Source organism: Pipistrellus kuhlii, unplaced genomic scaffold, assembly GCF_014108245.1.
Source record: "Pipistrellus kuhlii isolate mPipKuh1 unplaced genomic scaffold, mPipKuh1.p scaffold_m20_p_40, whole genome shotgun sequence".
Lineage (NCBI taxonomy): Eukaryota > Metazoa > Chordata > Mammalia > Chiroptera > Vespertilionidae > Pipistrellus > Pipistrellus kuhlii.
Window position 1 is genome coordinate 456,752 of NW_023425541.1, and position 15,078 is coordinate 471,829.

At 38.8% G+C, this 15,078-nt stretch overlaps 1 protein-coding gene and 1 non-coding gene across 3 annotated transcripts in view; both read right to left on the bottom strand.

Moving 5' to 3' along the window:
- Positions 1–15,078, bottom strand: part of OPHN1 (oligophrenin 1) — a 333,832-nt gene that overhangs the window by 138,289 nt on the left and 180,465 nt on the right. For both annotated transcript variants that reach the window (XM_036411404.2, XM_036411403.2), the window contains exons 12-15: positions 12,331–12,409; positions 9,206–9,239; positions 8,618–8,680; positions 7,131–7,205 (exon numbers count right to left, since the gene is read on the bottom strand). In XM_036411404.2, the coding sequence (XP_036267297.1) occupies positions 7,131–7,205; positions 8,618–8,680; positions 9,206–9,239; positions 12,331–12,409 (251 nt within the window). The remainder of the gene's footprint in view (positions 1–7,130; positions 7,206–8,617; positions 8,681–9,205; positions 9,240–12,330; positions 12,410–15,078) is intronic.
- LOC118704187 lies at positions 2,598–2,722 on the bottom strand. Its single transcript, XR_004983322.1, has one exon. It is a non-coding gene; the product is annotated as a small nucleolar RNA SNORA40 (small nucleolar RNA).

The window sequence follows — 15,078 nt, forward strand, 5'->3', positions numbered from 1 at the left end:
TATTTAAATATCTAAATAAAAAAAATAACCTAATTATTTTCTATTCAAAATCCAGGATAATATTTTAACCAAATCTTGGCAAGAAAAGGAGTTTACTTAACTACATGACAAGAGTGAACTTTACCTGAACCCTGTGCAACAAGGAGACAGAGAAGGTTTAGAATTCTCCCCATCTTTTTGGTTGTGAGAAACAACTAACTTCAAAGGACCACCTTGCCCTCGCTTATAAGACAAATCTCAATCTTTTCATATGACTCATGCAAAACACATGATAACTCTCCTTACCTGCTTCTATAAAACATCAAATTTCATTCCTCTTACATGAGATGCATCCCATTAATAAGGCTCTTTCCATTGCAACAGTCTGCATAAAATCACCCCCTTAATTATTTGTCCTTTACAAAGCTACAGAAATCAAAACACAGTGGTAACTAAGACAGTAGGTATTAAAAGTTATCAACACAAAATTTAAAAAGAGAAGGTGTCATAGCAGCATAAAGAGACATAAACTAATGGAACAAAACAGAGATACCAGAAATAAATCTCCCCATATATGGTGAAATGATTTTTTGTAAGGGCACCCTTCAATGGGAAAAGGACAGTATTTTCAACAAATGGAGCTAAGAAAATTCGGTATCCACATAATTTGGGATTCCTTATGGAAAGTTCCTGCAAAGCATACATACGTAGTCAATTACCATTTTTTGTTGCACTTATTTAAATAATCATGTCAAATCTAATTAGGCTAGACTTATTTTGTAAAGAGGATTCAAAAAGGGGGGTGACTTGTCATTAGAGACATTTATGTTTCAATGGAAAACTATAGTACACCTTTAAGGATCATTAGATTCTTGTTCTGTTTATTGTCTTTGAACTGTCTTTACCCTCTTGGTAATTACATTTTGTCAGTGCCTACCAAATTCTTAATTATTCTAGTTTCCTTCAATATTTGATTCCAACTCCCCAAACTAACATTTCCAGTTTTTCCCAGACTCCTGACTTGTCATCACCAAGGACAAAAACTGCCAACTTCCCAAAGCCCTGGAAGCTGAATTCAGACAACAATCTTGATTAGAACTTCATACAAATTAACACAACATATCATGTATGGGGAACATTCATGCATGAGGTTGCTGCTCCATATGCCACGCAGGATGCCATTAGTTCAATATCTAGAAATCCTCATAATTGATTGCCCAAACATCAGGTCTCAACAAATAGTTCAGCTGCTTTGTAACAAACAAATGGTGACCAAATGAGAAATTGACTTATATTGTTCAAAGAATAAAGAATGTGTAGTCTTTCCTTAATCAAGCAAAAGGACAGACATGAAATCAGGGTCAAGATGGAGTATTATAATAGGATGATCCTGAGCTCACCTCTTCCCATAACACACACACACAAAAAAAAAAACTACAACTAGATATAGAACTATCACTGTGAACTACCTGAAGATTAGCAGGACATATTTTTCCATAACTAATATAAAGAAAAAGCCACATCCAGGTGGGTAAGAAGGGCAGAGATATAGTCTAGTTAGGACCCACACTCACAGTGTGATGACCCAAAGTAATAGGGATATCACAACTGTAGAGGTCTATCCTTAGGAGTTAGAGATCTGAACCCTACATGGGCTCCTCAGGGCAGCACATCCACATCAGGGAAAGGAGTACCCATATTCTCTATACTAATAAAAGCTATATTATTATCTCTATAATAATAATATGTTAATTAGACCAGACGTCCTTCCACGTGAAGATGGGGCTGCAAGGGAAGCCTGGGTAGCAAGTGCCAGAGGGAAGCCGGTGCCAGCAGCTGAAGAAAGGAAGGCCTACTCTTGCACGAATTTCATACATCAGGCCTCTAGTCTAGTTATAAAAATCAGTGGAGCTTACATTTGGGAGAGCTGAAGAGCTGTAGGAAACCGAGACTCTTCTCTTAAAGAACCCAAGCACAGCCCAGCCAATGTTGCTCAGTGGCTGAGTGTTGACCCAGGAACCAAGAGGTCAGCATTCAGTTCCCAGCCTGGATGCATGCCTAGGTTGTGGGCTCAATCCTCAATAGGGGGTGTGCAGGAGGCAGCTGATCAATGATTTTCTCTCATCATTGATGTTTCTCTTTCTCCCTCTCCCCTCTTCTCTATAAAATTAATAAAAATATACTTCTGTGGTTTTCTAAAATATATTTTTATTCATTTCAGAGAGAAAGGGAGAGGGGTAAAACAGATAGAAATACCAATGATTAAAGAGAATGATTGATTGGCTGCCTCCTGCACATGCCTCACTGGGGATCGAGTATACAACCTGGGCATGTGCCCTTGACTGGAATTGAAACTGGGACCCTTCAGTCCACTGGACAATGCTCTATCCACTGAGCCAAACCAGCTAAGGCTAAAAATATAGTTTTAAAATGAACTTATACACAAAATGCCTCACAATGACTCCCAGCACAGAGATGCACCAGTCTAAAAAACGCCTAGGTCCTATGTGAAGGAGATACATTGATCAATCTTAAGACAAGAGCTGGAAGAGCAGGTATCTGTTGGAACTTTCTATAGGGATGGAAGTACTTGCAGGTACCATTTCTATTTTTTTTATAATGTTTCTTCTTATCTGTATCAAAACTCATACTGAACAATGAATTCTGGGTTGCAAAAGAGGCTTTATTTTTAGCACCTCTATGTAGTTTTTGTCCACAAATTACAAAAACAAATACAAGTGCTATCTATGTACCATTTAAAACAATTTTCTTCCACCTAGCTGAGAGGTGCCATTTTTGACATTCTTAATTAACCTTATTAATGCTGTTTACCCCAGACTGGTGTTTTAGAGAAGCTGCCCACTCAACCTGCCTACCCCAACTTACACCCCTACAAAGTGGTTCCCACTCTATCACAAAAAAGCAGACACCCTCAGCCTATACCAAAACTCAACCAAAACATCTCCAGACCTACACCCAGCATGCAGATCCAGCAGGCACTAGTATCTCTCAAAAATGGCCCTCACCATGTCATAATTGAGGGGATGGGCTCAGATAGCATCAGAGCCCTTCAAAGCAGGTCCTGCACCACCACACCAAGTAGATAGCCTCAGATGGTATCAGTACTGTCTCTAAAGTGGCTTCCATTTTAGGAGCAAACCCCCACACACCAAAGCATTCTCAGTAGTCAAGGCCAAGCCTTCCAGCCAGCAGCAATGAAGACCTATTGCTCACATAAGTGTGCCAAAGCCATTGTGGTAAAACCCACCAGAGTTCTGACCTACACACCAGTGTTCCCACAGCAGCCACAGCCAAACCTCAGACATCCAGGGTGGGAGACAGCCCCACCCATCAGAACACAGGCAGCGGTTGTAGCTGGGCCTTACAGACAATCAGGCCAGAGGCTAACCCTACCCAACAGTGTACCCACAGCAGTCATAGCCAGACCTCACAGACAGCTAGGCCAGGGATGTGTCCTGCACACCTGCATATTGACAAGTGTTGAGGCTGAACCTCATAGCCAGTAGATTTTGGGGCCAAACCCTTCCCACCAGCATGTCCCAGAAATCACATCCTATCTAATAAAAGATAAACATGAAAATTGGCCATACCTCCCTATGCCCACAAGCCATGCCCACAAGCCAATCACGCATGAGTATGCAAATTAACCCAACCAAGATGGCAGTTGATTTGCATATCCAGGCATAGAGAGAAGACTGAAGATAGCATAGAAGGAAGCCAAGCGCCACAGAAGACAGCGATGCTGCAGAGAAGCAAGTTGGGGGCGGAGATGGGAGAAAAGCAGGCAGGGCAGAGGGAAGCAGGCGGAGCAGCAGAGAAGTGAGGGAAGCAAGTGGGGTGGCGGAGACAGACACAGAAAACCTTATTCTTGCAGGAATAGGTCCAAGGAAGCCCTATTCTTGCAAAAATCTAGTCAGATTATAATAGGTGAGTGGACACAACCTATACAAGGGAAACCCCTGTACCACATGACTCTGGAGACCAGGGAAGATTGTGCCACTGGGTACCACAGGAGATCTTCTACATAAGGCTACTCTTTCAAGAATGGAAAATGTATCTACCTAATACATAAAAACAAGTGCAGTTAGGCAAAATGAAGAGATAAAGGAATATGTTCTAAATGAAAGTTTATGACAAAAACAAGAAAAATAACTAAACAAAATAAAGATATTCAATCTACCATATAAAGAGTCCAAAGTCATGATTTTAAAAGTGTTCACTAAATTCAACAAGGAAGAACACAGTAAGAACTTCAACAAAAAGATAATAAATGCTATAGAAAAGGATCAAATGAGACTGAAGAATACAAAACTGAGATGAAAATTACACTAGTGTGAATCAACAGTAGATTAAATGATGCAAAAAAGAATATTCACTGGTCTAGAAGGCAGAGTACAGCAGTGAAAATCACCCAATCCTAACAGTAAACAGAAAATAATAATTTTTAAAATGGGGTTAGTTTAAGGCACGTCTGGGCCATCAACTGAACTAACATTCATATTATAGGGATCCCAGAAAGAAGAGAGAAAGGGACAGAAAACCTGTTTGAAGAAATAAAAGTTTCCCTGCCTGGTGTGGCTCAGTTGGTTGAGCATTATTCCATGTACCAAGAGGTCACTGGTTCGATTCCTGGTCAGGGCACATGCCTGGGTTGAGGGCTCAATCCCCAGTAGGATGCATGTAGGGAGCAGCTGATCAATGTTTCTCTTTCATCAATGTTTCTCTCTCCCACTCCCTTCCTCATTCTCTAAAATCAATAACATATTTAGAGGGAAAAAAGAAATAAAAGATTAAAACTTCCCTAATCTGTGAAAGAGACATCCAAGTTGAAGAACTACAGAAATTCCCAAACAAAATGAACCAAAAAAGGCTCACAACAAAACACATCATAATTTAAATGCCAAAAGTTAAAAATATTCCAAGTGTCCATAAGTAGGTAAGAGGATAAAAAAACCTTTGGTACATTTACACAATGGAATACTACACAGTCATAAAAAGAAGGAAACCTTATCCTTTGGGACAGTATGGATGGGCCTGGAGATTATTATGCTGAGTGAAATAAGCCAGTCAGAGAAAGACAAGTATACATGATCTTACTTATATGTGGAATCTAATAAACAAAATTAACTAACAAAGTAGAAACAGTCCCATAGATACAAAGAACAGACTGACAGCTGTCACAGGGAATAGGTGATACAGAGATGTGTGAAAAAGTTGAAGGAATTAAGAGAAAACAACAGTACAGTAAAACACTGATATAATGGATTAATTTGAGCAAGGGGGTGTCAGTTGAAGCTGAAAGTAGGTTTTCCAAATGCATATGTTAAAAAAATGACAAATTAGTTTACCTGTTTTTACTTATGTAGAAACATTTGTGTAATTAAAATTAAGTGTATGTACAAAAATTTTAATTTCACAGATAAGTTTTCTAGTTGTATTACTGTAATTTTAAATTTATACTGAATAGGTATAGTAAATGCATGCATTCACCAGTCACCCGAATAAACAAATAAACAGGGCTGAGACATGGCTTACTGCACATGTGAACATTGTAGGCATGCAAAAACAGAACCAGTTACCTCAAGATGCAACATGATCATGTGCTAAGCATTCCTCAAACATTGTTTATGAGTGGTGACTTGGATTTAAATATGTAGACTATAGTTGTAGATATGAAATATTTATGTCAGCAAAATTACTAGTCTTTTTTTCTTAGAGAAAACATGTTAGATATATTGCCTATTCACTAAAATTTGTCAAAAATAACAGTGAATTAATAACAAAGAATTACCTGTTAATTTAATTATAAGCAAATCTTATTCAAAAGCATTTTAAAATTAACAGGTTGTTAATTTTTACATATGGCATACAGACTGGAAATTCTGCCTGTTAAATCCAAAGTCCATTAAACTGAGGTCCTCAAAATCAAAGGTTTACTGTGAACCGATTAACAGAGGAAAAGGATGTGGGGGAGGTAGCAGAGGGTAAGGGGAGATAAATGGTGATGGAAGAAGACTTGACTTGGGATAGTGAACACATTATACCACACACAGATGATGTATTATAGAACTATACCCCAGAAACCTCTATAATTTTGTAACCAATGTCACTCCAATAAATTCAATGAAAAGTTTGTTAAAAAGTTTTATAGAGAGGACCTTAAAAAAAGCAAGAGAGAAACAACCAGTAACATACAAAGTAGCTCCTATAAGAGTAAAAACTGATTTTCAGCAGAAACTTTCCAGGCCACAGAGGATAGCACAATATATTCTAAGTGATGAAAGGGGGGGCGGGGGGGAGGGGAAATTTCCATCCAAGGCTACTATCGATATATCTGGCAAGGCTACCATTCAGAATTAATTGAAAGACAGGTAAGCAAAAGCTAGAAGCATTCTGCAACACTAAACTGACATTATAAGAAATGTTAAAGGGAATTCTTTAAGCAGAAAAGGAAAGGCTAAAACTATAAATTATAAAATTCATAGAAGAGAAAATCACCAATGGTAAAGGCCAAAATATATTAAAGGTAGTTAATTAATGACTTACAAAGCTAATATAAAGAGTAAAAGAGGAAAGTAATAAAAATTACCTATATCTACAATAATTACTGAAAGACACACAAAAAGATGCAAAATATGACATAAAAAAACATAAAACATGGTACAGGAGTAAAATATTTGATACTTTCAGAATGTTGTCATACATAAGCAACAATCAACTTAAAATAAAATTCTATATACATAGGTTGTTATATATGAATCTCATGGTAACAAAAAAAACCAAAAACCTATAATAGATACACACACAAAAAGAGAAGAGAATGGAATCCAAACATAATATACCTTTTAAGCCTGGTCAAAGTAGCTCCAGTGGAGAGGTTGAGGAAGAAGCCAGATTGCAAAGGGTTTGAGGAGTAAATAAGATATGAGGAAGGAGAGATGCCAGTCATTTCTCCCAAGGCAAGATTGTCTCTGACCCAATGTAGAAAAATATGTGTACATTTTACCTTTGGAAATATCTCCTTTTTAAAAAAATTCTACAACCTCTTTAGTAATGTCTCCTTTTTCTTACAGTCATACTTCCTAATACAAAACAACAATAAATAAAAATTATGGAATTAAAATTGTTACCAAAAAAGGCATTCAGCAGCTTCTGAACTTGAATATTGCTGCCCACGGTTCGGTACAATCCCTCTGTCTTGATCCCTAGGAAAGAAAATCAGGTCAGATTTGTTTATACAGCTAGAGCTTTCATTTACCTCAGGGTAAAAAAAGTAGGTACTTACACACTGGAGTCAGTTCAAACAGGAAAGGGTTACCCTATTCTCTCCAAGCTCTCCAGATCTCTCCTACAATAGGGGAACAATCCTCAAGCATCTCTAGAAATTATTATCTTCATACTTTCATTTGGATTGTATCAAGCCCTCATTAATTTGAACAGAAGTGAACATACACTATAGTAAAAAGAATAATTTGTTTAGGTGTGTAGCAGCAGAAGATTGAGAATGGTGCTACCATCTTGGAAAGGAACTAGAATCTAATTGAAAAATAAAATAAAATAAAGCAATGTCAACCTTCAAGAGATCCCTGAGCAGTGACAGAAAGGAAGAGAGGGTTGGAGTATGGAAGATGAAAAATAAAAGGCCATTTTATGCATGGAGAGGACTGAAGCAACATTTCAAAGAAAAAAAATAGACTGGTCATACAGTACACTGACCCATTTATAATAATCTATAATAATAAAAGCATAACATGCAAATCGACTGAATGACCAAACAGCAGAATGACCATCCTGATGACCTCCCAGTCAGCCACGCTATGAAACCCACTGGCAACAGGCCAACGAAAGCAGGTGCAATGCCATTGGTCAGGGGCCTGGCCATTGCCCCATGACCACCCTGTAGAAAGAGGCCTAGGCCACTCGCCAGCGGGGTGATCGATCGATCAGGAGGCTCCACAATTGCCCCAAAAAGGGAGGCCCAAGCCACTGACCAGCGTGCTGTGGTGGATGGACAGGGCCTCCCCCTGTGTGGGTGACATATCACGGAGCCCAAACTAGGTGGGTGGGCAGGGCCTACCTCTTTGGGGCGATGGATGATGGGGCTCCTGGATTGTGGATTGTGAGAGGGCACTGCCCCATCTCCGAGTACATGAAATTCATGCCCCGGGCCTCTAGTTTCTAAATATTATGAAAAAGAAACTTGAGAATATCAACAACCTGAAAAAAATGTTTATTCCACATTTGTCTGAATTTGGTTTTGCATCCATCAATTTTTAAACCAATATCTATTCTGGCACAAACTGAACTACAGTTTATTTAGGACTATCATCACAGTCCTACTTGAGGAGTACCAGGTAGTATTTAGGAATACTTTAAAAGCCATTTAAAGATCATTCTCTTAAAAAAGCAGGAAACCACAAATTACCCAAATATGCTTGTGTATCACTGGGTTTGGAAATCACTGAAATTATACAAATTGCATTAGTGTTCAGTGTTTATAAACAGTAATTGGTCCTGAACAATTGATTACATCATTGCTACTTTCGAGAAATTGGCCCAGGATAAATTCACATTGGCTATATTCAAGCAATACCAAGCTTATGGTTTATTGCCTTACCTTTTGTCTCAATGACATTGATGCATTTTCTAACAAACTTGAAGCCTACTTCATTCAGCTCCACTGTTTCGAGTAAAGAAAAACAGAGTTAGATGTTGATGTACACAAGCTTCACCTACCAAGCATTCAGTTATCTTGCTAAGATATTGCAGAGAGAACTAGGGGTTTGACTGGTCATATCCAATCATCGGAACTATCTAGAAAGGTCCTTTTCATGGGTGGGGGGTAAGAGTTTTTACTCTTTATAACACAAAATGCTTTTAGTTAGTCCTTTGCATTATGTCTGCTTTAGGCATGAACAACAACTAATGTGAAATGTCAGGCTGGAAATGGACACAATTTCCATGTGTTTAGAACAAGAAGGATATAATGTGCTTTTTATATCACTGCTGCTATACCCACCATAAGCTAAGATAAAGTGACTTCCTCAAAGGACAATTTTTTTTTCAAAATAGGTATTAATTTCATTCCACAGAGTGACATCCATAAACACACTTGCATCAATATTACATATCATTGATGACATCATTTACTATGAATAAGACAGATGGCAGTTTATAACATCAGTAGATCAGCAATTTGACTCACTTTCTTCCTGTTTCGTTATGGGGCTGTGGTAAATCTACAAAAGAAGAGAAACAGAAAGATCCATAGCTGTAGTGAATCATTATAGGTAAGTATGGCTAATAAAATTAAATAAAAACCATTAACAACTCTAACAAGAAGGAAAAGTGGGCTAAACAGAATCATCTTTGTCTAAATCTTTAGGAGACAGCTGAAATAATCCCTGAAGATTACATTGGATTTCACACTGCTCACTGCAACTAAAGTTATGACCCTCTTAGACATTTATTTAGATAAAGCTTGGAGGGTTTTTCCAATGGAGCAAGAGAGCATAAGAGAAAGGAAGTGGATTTCAAATGGGTACCTGGGTAATGGGCATGTGATGGTAAAATTTAAACATTCCCAATACTAGCCTCCCTGTCCCCAAAGACTGGTTAATAGGTGTTTCTCTGTGGAAAGACAAGTGTCCAACTGAAAGAGATCCAGGAAGTGAGAAGATTTTTCTGCATCATCTTGAACTATACATTTTAATAGCTATGAAAAGACCAAAGAAGAGATTCTTGACTCTTCAAGTCTAGCACTGGTTCTACCTCATTATGAAATCTAGAACATGTCCTTTTCATTCTCTAGACTTCAAAATTCACATATCTAAAATGATCAGAATTAGATATGTTCCTTCAAGCCTATCAGCCAAACAAAGCCCATAAAATTATTCAGTCTGCCCCTGCCAAGACATTAGGGGTGAGTTAATTAAATGTTTGGCCAAATATAACAGGCTAATTTTTAAGTTGACAATTTTGTATGGCCCGCAAATCAATCAATCTATCTATCTATCTATCTATCTATCTATCTATCTATCTATCTATCACTTATCTATCTATAAAGCCAGTGACTAGAACGCCATAATGACTGGAACTACCAATCACTATGACATCCACTGTGGCCAGCAAACTGGCCTGATTGGGGTGTGGGGCTGGCCAGCCAACCTCCCAAGGCACGGCTCTCCAGCCGGCCACGCCCCTGATCTGACTCTCCCATCGCAATTGAGGGTGGGGCAGCCAGCCAACACCCCCATGGCCCTTCCCCCTGGCCGGCCCCACCCCTGATGGGCCCCCACCACTCTGATTGGCCCACAGCCTCTCCCTCCAGCCAGCCCCAACCCTGATCAACCCCCAACTCCAATAGGAGGTGGGGCCGCCAGCCAGCCAACCTCCTACAGCCCCTCCCCCTGTCCGGCCCCACCCCCAATTGGCCCTGCCACCTCAATTGGGGCAGGGCCCGCTGGCCAAGGCCAATCTCCTACCATCTCCTCCTTCCGACAGGCCCAATCCGTGCATGAATTTGTGCACTGGACCTCTAGTGATGTTATAAATATCCAAATGGCCCTTGACAGAAAAAAGGTTACCCACCCCTGCTTTAAGCAAAGCATGCAAAACATGTATAAGTTTAATAGATTGGTAAGTTAAGTAAAGCAGCAACAACATTAGCAATGTTGGGATACAGGAAAGCAATGTTAGGATACAGGAAATAAGTTCTCTATATGCCATCTGTTAGCATGCTGTAACAATCTTTTATTTTAAAAGAAACAATTTTGCATATGTGTATATACCCATGAATATTTGAATGAGAGAGGTTTCCATGCTGGCCCTTGCTGCCACTTTGACAAACAATATATTTGTATTAAGTCTGCCATAATCAAGCTGGTAAAGTTTCACATTCAGTGAGCCCATGTTCTAGCATTATTCTCCACAAAAACCCTTCTGTATCCTAAAAAAACTAAAGAGAGAACAATTTCAGGAGAGAGATTCAAGAGGAAAATGCCTTGCTAAGCCTTCTAGCATCCTCCTAGAGAAACACCAAAGACATGTAATAGTTAAGCTCCAGATTACTGGGAGGGGAAGGAGAAAGGACAGGTCCTGGAATACATTCTGGATGGCATTCCTCACGATATCATTTCACATTTATAGCTATCTTCTTGGTTGCTATAAATGTAATTTTGGATCTGTGCACTCCTTTTTCGATTCCAGGGAACTGATGACAATGAAAGAAAACCCTGGAATATATTTTCCCTCCTAGTAAGGTAAATAAAGCAAGGAGATTATACTATATCCAAATACTGTTAAATCACAGTAGCTTTGCACCCACATTTCAGACTAGTTAAAAGCACCTAACAATAAAATATCACATTATGGTTGACAGACTGACTTTCATTTGATTTTTAAATAAATCCTGCAAGATAGGTAGAAAAGAGATTATTAAAGCCATTTTACTAAAGAGAAGAAAACTGAGTCTCAGAGAGATGAAATCACTTGCTAAAGTTTATACAACCACTGACTGGCAGAACCACGATCCAAATCTAAGCCTTTCATATTCCAACAGTATGAAGCTGATATTATTTCATATGTCACCAGAAAAAACCTACAGGAAATATACTGAAAAGAGAAAATTCTTTTCAATAATTTCTTACTGTTCATATTGGTCTTTATAGAATAATCACTAATACTAACACTTTAAAGACTCTATCCTCCTGTACAAGAAGTTTCTAAATAGAATGGTACATCTTGGCACACAGGATGGCAATGCCATCTCCTCCACTAAATGTGCCCTTAAAGATAATAAACTGATTTCTGGGAGTAAGAAGGGGCAGCAAAAACAATTTTGAATAAAATTTTAATAAATGCTTGTTTACAGCTATGCCAATTATTTTCAGTCTTTCTATATGAACATATATTAATTATATAAAATGAAAAAGGCTTAGTTTTCTTTACGAAGATCTTGTAGCCACAGCTGCATAATGTAAAACTGGAGCAAGAATTTTTGGGCCCTGGATTCTAGGCCCAGCTTTGATGTCTTCTGTGTGGGCAGTCCTAGAGATGCTCCTCACCTTACTGTTGTTTTTTAATTTATGGGTTTTAGAGGGGGCGGGGAAGAAGGAGGGGGGGGATATCAATTTGTTGTTAACTTGCCTTACTTGTTAAAAAAAAAAAAAAAAAGAGATGGTAAGTCAACAAAATTCCTGCTGGCTCTAAAAAATTTGAGTCAGATGGATCTATTACCCTTTAACTGTCCTAGACCTACTTGTACCACTAGAGGGGACTCATACGCTTGGCAATGCTGTAGAGGTATCCCCAGTGTCTGAAGTAACTTACAGGCTCTTTCCCATCCATGGCCTCCATCCATAGCCTTCTATTAGCTTCTGAAAGGGCCTGTAGGGTGATGGTTCCTGGCCTAAGGGAAAAAAAATGAGAAGTTGAAAGCAAAACACTCATCTGAGAGAATGGAGTCTTGTGATTTAAGGTCCCTCTCAGCCCCAGGAAGTGTCACACTGCATAGGCACAGGCCTAATCAAATTTTTCAATCTGTTTTACTCAGAAAATTTTTCAAAGTATTTTTTACTCAAAAAACAACAGAATATTGCCGAAACCGGTTTGGCTCAGCGGTAGAGCATCCGTCTGCAGACTGAAAGGTCCCAGGTTCGATTCCGGTCAAGGGCATGTACGTTGGTTGTGGGCACATATCCGGTGGGGGGGGGTGCAAGAGGCAGCTGGTCGATGTTTCTCTCTCATCGACGTTTCTAGCTCTCTGTCTCTCTCCCTTCCTCTCTGTAAAAAAATCAATAAAATATATATATATTTTTAAAAACCAGAATATTTAGAGAACAGTAACTCTGGGAACCCCGAGGCAAGGGGTATCTTGGCTAGGGTGGGGAAAGAAAATAGGAGGGCAGATGCCAGGACACCTCACCATAGTACACTTAAATTGGCCCTATACTGCTTGAGCCAAATTGAGGCTCTCCCTGCCTCTCTCAGAAGCCAGCCATTTGTTCTGAGCTATAGGGTGAGCATGTTCATCATGGGCACATTCATCTTCAGGAAATTCGCTTTGCTACTTCCACCAATAGGATGCCCAGGAGAATTTCCAATTGGCACAGCATGCACAGTGTCTAACGTAAGCAATCTTATGACTAATAATAACTAAGAGTTACTAAATGCTAACTAGGTATTAGGTCCTGTTCTAAGTATTTTATAGGCATTAATTTATTTAATATATCCAGGAAGCCCATAAAGCAGGTACCACAGAGGATGTTTTATTTTTTTTTAAATCCTATTTTACAGAAGCAGTAATTGAGGAATACAGAGGTTACCTAAATTAACATATTGGGTAAATATAGTAGATCAGAATTTGAATTCAGTAATTCTGGCCTAGAAGCCATGTTCTTCCTTAACCACTTAGCCAGTTTGGCTCAGTGGATGGAGCGTCAGCCTGCGGACTTAGAGGTCCTGGTTCAATTCCAGTCAAGGGCGTGTATCTTGTTTGCAGGCACATCCCCAGTAGGGGGTGTGCAGGAGGCAGCTGATTAATGTTTCTCTCTCATCTATGTTTCTAACTCTCTATCCCTTGTCCTTCCTGTCTGTAAAAAATAATATATATATGTAGCCTGCAAGTAAGTAAAATAAAATTGCCATTGAGGCCCTCTGCCATGATGAAGAGGCCTTATAGTGTACAGTACACTATAAGGCCTCTGTAAACAGTACACTATAAGGCCTCTTCATCATGGCAGAGGGCCTCAATGGCAATTTTATTTTACTTACTTGCAGGCTACCTATACCCAGAGATATCCCAAGTTGTTGTATTGTCTTTTTCAAACTTCAAAAAACAAAACAAATTGGAAATTTGGGATTGACAATATTATTACAAGCATAAAGTCTCCTTGCATTCTTTACCTCACTGTGCCATTATGAGAAGCTTGCTCCTCTCACTACTTGTATAAGATGAGACCTCTCTCAAGTCATGAAATTATGAGAACAATGATGAGAGACCTGGAAAAAGTCATTGGAGCTCTGTGGGCCTCTTTCGTTATCCATAAGGGTATTAAAACACACAAGTTGGAAGGTGCTTTCTAGTCCTGATATCATGCTATTCCTGTTCTACCTGCCCTTTCATCTCTTACTTCATTAAAGTACTCCTTAAGAAAGAACACTCTTAAATCATCTTTAAAAAATAATCAATTGAAAACCAAGACTTGGCTTTGGATAGTGAATTCTTTCATGTCTATCTTTCTCTTAGAAACCCCCAACCTTTTGGATATATCTTACAGGGCTAGAAAGTCTAGAAATCTTTGTAAAGGAAGCTATGTAGATGAATCCTGCAGCCAGAAAGAAAGAAAACAAGAAAATGAGCAACAGACAGAAAAGCAGAAACTGAAGACCGGATACAATATTAAAACCATTCTGAAACTGAGTTTCTTTAATTGGGAAATAAAAAATCCAGAATATGTCCTTGCTTCACTTTACAGAGAAGCTGAATAAACAAGTATTGTACTATTCAGGAAGCATTTATAGATTTTTAAGTGCTACAGCAAGTCAAATTCAAAGAACAATACTGTTTATGAACAGAATGACAAAGTACTGACATCTAATCCAGGGTCTTCTATTCTGACCTAAGATAAATCTTTTGCCCTTCCTGAGGTCTCAGTGACCCATTTGGAACAAAAAGGCATACACAGCATATTTCCAGAAGAGTGTAGTGATTAAAAGTGCGAGCTTGGAAAGTAGAATGACTGGATTTAGATCTTGGCTCTACCATTTTCCAGTTATGTAATCTGACTTGTTTACTTTCTCTCTGTCTCCTTGTCTTCCTTTGTAAAATTGGAATAATAATACCCTTACCTCATGTGACTGTGGTAAAGAGTAAAGGACATTATCACTTAAAGGGCTGAGAATAGTGCTTGGCATATAGGAGGTATTCAGCAAATGTCAGCATTTGTGCTGCTGCTGCTGTAGTTGTTATTATTATTATTATCATTGCGATTCAAGCTCTGATGGGTTATGAACCTGTGGCTTCAAATGTTGGTAGGAACACTAATAAAAAGATATCCTCTATTCCTACCAACATTT